Source organism: Acanthisitta chloris, unplaced genomic scaffold (assembly GCF_000695815.1).
Source record: "Acanthisitta chloris isolate BGI_N310 unplaced genomic scaffold, ASM69581v1 scaffold8014, whole genome shotgun sequence".
Lineage (NCBI taxonomy): Eukaryota > Metazoa > Chordata > Aves > Passeriformes > Acanthisittidae > Acanthisitta > Acanthisitta chloris.
Window position 1 is genome coordinate 3,555 of NW_008668702.1, and position 5,659 is coordinate 9,213.

Sequence of the window (5,659 nt, forward strand, 5' to 3'; positions counted from 1 at the left end):
CTACAGCACTTCCAGGGACCTGTGTGTTACACATTTCTAGCTTTTAGCTTTAGAAAATGATTCCAACTGCAACTGTCTCTTTTGCTAAAAGACTAAACAAAAATATACATCATTGCAGGCAAGGTGGAATAGCTTAAAAATAAGATATGAGAGTGACCAAAACCCAGGACAACATGTGGCTAAGTTACTACAGTTTTTCCTTAAAAGACATCAGCTCCAACCCTTTCAGCTCTTAAAAAAATCTGAGCCACTCACAGCCTCACTGAGCTGAAACCTCTGAACTCTGGCAGGAAAAGGTGCTACTTTCCCCCAGCTGTGATTGATATTAAAAAGAAACCACAATAATGTTCCTCAGGTTCCAAAATATTTAAGATTTAGACATCCATTCTCTGCAGGGAGATCAAGTTCTGCAGAGTCCAAATGAAGACAAGTATTCCAGTCAGAGCTCCTCAAAAAGGATTTTAAGTCTCAGGATTGGCCACTGTTCCTGTTAACTAGCCCTAGTGGCTCCCATCTCAGTGTCCCTGCTTTTGTGAATCACATTACAGTGATTCCAAGGCATTTAAAACCAATCCAGGCTGGCAAAGCTACAGTTTTGTTCACTTTGCCAACTCAACTACATGGTCCTGCCTCCTCTGGGTCAGGTATTGTCTGACCCTGCACTCAGTTGGTTAAGTGAGCTAAAACAACAAAAAATATATACAGCTTCTCTGTTGGCTTAGCTCCCTGCATTGCCATGGAGAGACCCCAATGCTAAGAATGCATAATTTAAGATAGCCTAAACTCAGGTGCAGCAATAGTTAGTTTTAGAATTCATGTCTCAGACAGGTTTTAAAGGTGTCTGTGTGACAGTGGACTGAAATCGCCAAGTGACTAATTTTTCTTTTAAGAATGTAAATAGGGCTCAATCAATGATCTGATGGTAATTATAACAGAAGGTATAGAAAGCTAGATGTAAACCACAAAGAACTATGATCCTGTTTGAGACCAGGGAGAAACAGACATGATTTTTAAGAATGGAATTGTTAAAGAACCTACTGTCAAAGTAGCAGGAAACAAGTGGTGTATTGGCACCAAACACCTTTGTAGCTGCCTCCTTGGCTTTGTCTGAACTCTTTGCTTCTCCATCATCCACACTAGTGTCTGCTCCCTGATATACAGAAAAAAAAGTATTGAGTATTTACAAACATAGAAGGAGCCTGATAAAAGTGGACTTTGCGTGGGAATTTATGTTTCAGTCTCTGCTCCAGGACTTCTGTGAGTAAATGTACTTGAAGAGATGTTTACTCATGTCCAGAGGTCAGTTCCTGTTGCCATTGAAGCTATGCAGGAATCGGATCCAGTCATTTCATCTTACTTCCAGAATGTCTCATTTCTGGAGACACACAAGCTGCTATCAGCTCGCACTAAAGGAGAAGCTGCACGTCCTCTGCTGCAGAGAACTGCTCTAAGGCTTCACCCCAGCAATAGCCCAGGAAGTATAGTCAGACGAGAAACTGAAACAGGAATTATTAAACTCTGTGGAACCAAATTAAGTGGAGAAAGAAAATGCTATCAATGAATCCTTAGTCAACATTTGATGCAACAAAAAGAGATCCAAACCAGGAAAAAAGTGCAAGTTTTTGTTAATGCTACTATTAATCTTATAAAAACAAAGCAGTCTTATCACATTATTTGCTACCATTTGCATTTGGGTAAATAGAGCTTATGTGTGAAGCTGTGTTAACCTGGAAACTTGAAGAATCACATTCTGGTGATCTATTTGTGATGTACAACATTGTGGCTTTGCCCTCCTTTCTTGTGTTTGGTTGTTTATACATGCAAATATTAACCAGGAGCAGCTATTCCAGAGCCTGCTGTTTATATGTCTAATTTACATGCATGTAAAACTTGAGCTATCTTTTCACTTTACTTACAGAAGGCTCATCCAATAATTTGGCCTTTTGCTCTGAAACTCATGTAATGAAATAATAAAAATAATGTGAAAAATAAAGTCATAAGCACATGACACAAAATTCTACTCCAAATTTAATGTTCCTTTTCAGACTATAAATAATTTAAACAATAAAAACTGTATTAGTTTCTCAGTTGTGTATCAGCCTAACAATTCAGGGACTGAAATGGCTGATATACTTATTTATTTACTGTGAATTAACAGATTGACCTCTAAAAGACTTGTTGCCTTGTCCCTTACCAAAGCACCTTCGAGTTTAAAGATAGCTGCAGCACCATGTGTCTCTGAAGGAGCCATTTTTCGTCTCCATCGTCTGCGGCGGAAAGTGTCAGAGCTGCGTTGTTTCCAGTGAAATTTCCAGCCAATCAAGGAAGCATATTCCCATCCTTCTTGATCTTCATATGATACTCCCTAGAAGACATAAATCCCTGTTATCCAAAGTTTTGTATAACTGTAATAAAATAAAGCAGCGCTTGCTCTGACAGACCTAATCATCCCCTCATAAACCAAAGCTGGAAACATCGATTTACAAAAAGATAAAGAAAAGCAATAAAATGAAAACATAAAAGGTTCTAGATTTTTTTGGCTTGATATCACATTTTTTCTTTGCTCGAGGAATGAGTAATGTCATGCACATTTCTTTGAAAAAAACAAACTCAGACTATTACAATATGCAAGTCTCTGATGTAAGGAGGACATGGAACTGTTGGAACAAGTCCAGAGGTGGCCACAAAGCTGATAAGAGGACAGGAGCATCTCCCCTACAAAGACAGGCTGAGAAAGGTGAGGCTGGAGGACCTCTGTGGATGAGGGGTCTGTGGATGATGATGGTCGGGAGGGGGGAATGAGTCAGGGGCTCCAGCTGGAGAAGGGACTGCAGTTAAGAGCTGCAGTGACAGGACAAGGGGTAATGGGTACACATTGAAAGAGGGGAAAGTTAGGCTAGATGTTAGAAAGAAGTTTTTTCCTGTGCGGGTAGTGAGACACTGGCACAGGTTGCCCAGGGAGGCTATGGCTGCCCCAACTCTGGCAGTGTTCAAAGCCAGGCTGGATGAAGCTTTGAGCAACCTGTTCTGGTGAGAGGTGACCCTGCCCAGGGCAGGGGGTTGGGCCTGGATGATCTCTAAGGTCTATTTCAACCCCTAAAATTCTGTGATTCTATGATCTCTCTTCTACTTACTCTTCCTGCTGTTACTGCTTCAGCTGAATCCCTCCTACGCTTCCGCACCAATCTTCGTCGTCGATGTGTGTGGTACATTTTCTCTGCAGCAACCCATGACTTGGGTTTAGTGTCTGGAGGAATAGTAATTCCATATTCCCATCCTAAAACAGAATCCACATGTTGGCACATTTTCAGAGACACAAGCAAGATACAAAGAAGAAAACCATGGGAAATAGAGTGGCTTTACCTACAGAGGATGAAGCTTTATCACACAAGACTATTCAGCATTGCAGACTCTAAATGTCCAATAGCTAGAGGCAACTGGTAACATTTTATGCTGCTGCTATGCTCATAAAAATCTCAACATTAAAAGAGATACAATACGTTTCACGTTCTTTTCTTTGCACGCTCATTTTTTCAAATGTTAGGTGCATTGATAGTACATTTTCATACTTCACCACAGCAAAAACTCATCCTAATTTTAAATAAGATTGGAATGTCCTGTGTACTCCTGAAACTTCACCAGGTTGGCACTAAAAGAAACACCAACTATTTGAAGTCTGATCACAGAACTCGTTTCTGTATTTTGGCTCTATGTATTATAATTCAAATGCCAAGTATCTAGGACTCAGGCTTTAATTTAAATTGATCTCTTATTTAATTACTACAGACTCCTGACAGAGGTTCCAGTTAAAATAGATATCAGTACTCTCAGAAAAATACCAGATTTTTTTCCTACTCAATTCCTACTTATATTTAAAAGCAGTAACTATTTGAGAGTTTTCAGTTGTTTTAGAACAAATAAAAATTCACTATAGATTTGCAAAATTCTGGGGAGTTACAGAATCTCCTATGTTCTTCCCTTTTGTTTTTATTATTCATTTTGCTTTGAAACCATCAAATAAATGTCCTGTAAATAATTTGCTATAAGCCATTGAATTCTTTTCCCTATTGCTGTAGAATTCAAATTATGGTCTTATGAGGTTGTTTATATCACAGCTTTCTAAGCTGGTAACAGTTTTAATTTACTGTAAGTAACAAGAAAGTGAAAGTCAAAGCAACTCCAGGAAATACGGTGACTTAGGATTTTCTAGCCTGATCAGGTTAGTAGTAACATCGAATCTGAAAAACTGTCTAGCAGCACCAGATTCTTCACAGAAAGACTTGGAAGTCTTTCTGCAATTCAGAATTGCCTAATAATCAGTTGCATACTGTCAACTTTTCATCCTGATCCCACACAAATTCAGCGCAGTTGTTCTGCTCTCAGCAATAGTGGAATCCTCCACACACTTGGGTGGTGTGTGATGAACACAAACAGGTTCCTCACTTCCTTTAGTCCCCACAACTCCTCATTTACTTCTTAGCATTGTTTGGTGACTCATTCCATGGCTAAATTCTCCCAGGTAGATTACCAGGGATAGATCCAAACCTCACCTTGTCACATATTCTTGGTGCAATTACAGAAGTTTCAGGTCTCAAGCTTCTGACTTTTCTAAAAAAACCTCAATTACTGTTACTAATCCATGTCATACAGACCCACTTCTAACCATTGGACAGCATTAACAATGGACTTGGGAAAAATGTTTTGGAAACTTAGGTCAAACAAGGATGAGTTCTGTTTCCAAGCTCATTGTTGGCACACACAGCTTTCCCAACTGAAACCTCTCATGTTCATAGATTTTAGTTTGCATTAGCCTTCATTTTTTTTAAGTTGTCAACGCTTTTGTCTCAAAATTGTCCTCTGCTGCTACAGTTAAGACCAATGTACAGCTTCTTAGACTACATGATCCTCTGGAGGCACTTACAAATGCATTTATTACATACCCTGTGCAAAATTCTGGTCCCTTTTGATCCAAGGGATCAATGAGAATGGTGAGTTTGATGGAACAGTGATTAAAGGGAAATAGAGATGCAGATAGTGAACACTTTCTCAATGTTGCTTTTTTCTGATTCCTTAAGCAGCTGTTTTCCAAATATTTCCTTGATATTTTTCCATAGGGTAACCACTGTCATGCTCAGGGCATTGGTACAGTCTTGACATGTGTCCTCATTCAGTATCAACTATGACAGACTGCCAGGTAACCAGTAAATCTTACCATGTTCATCCACTGCTCGGTTTAAATCAGATTTCCAAGCATCATCTTCCCACATCCATCCAAGAGGACATGTGAACTCACGTGGTGGAGGAGCTTTTTCTCCATTCTTTTATGTAGGGGAAACAAAGTTATGTGCATTAATAGAGTGGCAAAACACAGAACTCCTTCCCTTAAACCTTTACTTATCCAGTAAAAATATAAGTCTCACCACATCTGTGAAACTCTCTTCAGCTGCTTTCCATTCCCCACCAGGATAGCGACTCTCGTTTTCATATACTTCATCAGTAAACTCAGTGTGACCAGCATCAGCTTCAGTCAGCAAACTGCACACCCAAAACAAATAAAATAATAAATTAAATGTACTTTAGCTCACTACAGAAACAAAGTAAAGAATGTGCACATGTGGTTGTATTCTGGATTGTCCCTCTCTATCAGGGACACTTCTTT

General features: G+C 39.4%; 1 protein-coding gene across 1 annotated transcript in view; it reads right to left on the bottom strand.

The window, feature by feature from the left end:
- LOC103800636 (myoferlin-like) overlaps window positions 1-5,659 on the bottom strand; it is a gene marked incomplete at its 3' end in the record, with an annotated part of 51,096 nt that overhangs the window by 3,326 nt on the left and 42,111 nt on the right. Inside the window, exons 28-32 of the mRNA XM_009073018.1 lie at window positions 5,421-5,535; window positions 5,213-5,318; window positions 3,135-3,277; window positions 2,195-2,365; window positions 1,039-1,150 (exon numbers count right to left, since the gene is read on the bottom strand). Of these exons, the coding sequence (XP_009071266.1) occupies window positions 1,039-1,150; window positions 2,195-2,365; window positions 3,135-3,277; window positions 5,213-5,318; window positions 5,421-5,535 (647 nt within the window). The remainder of the gene's footprint in view (window positions 1-1,038; window positions 1,151-2,194; window positions 2,366-3,134; window positions 3,278-5,212; window positions 5,319-5,420; window positions 5,536-5,659) is intronic.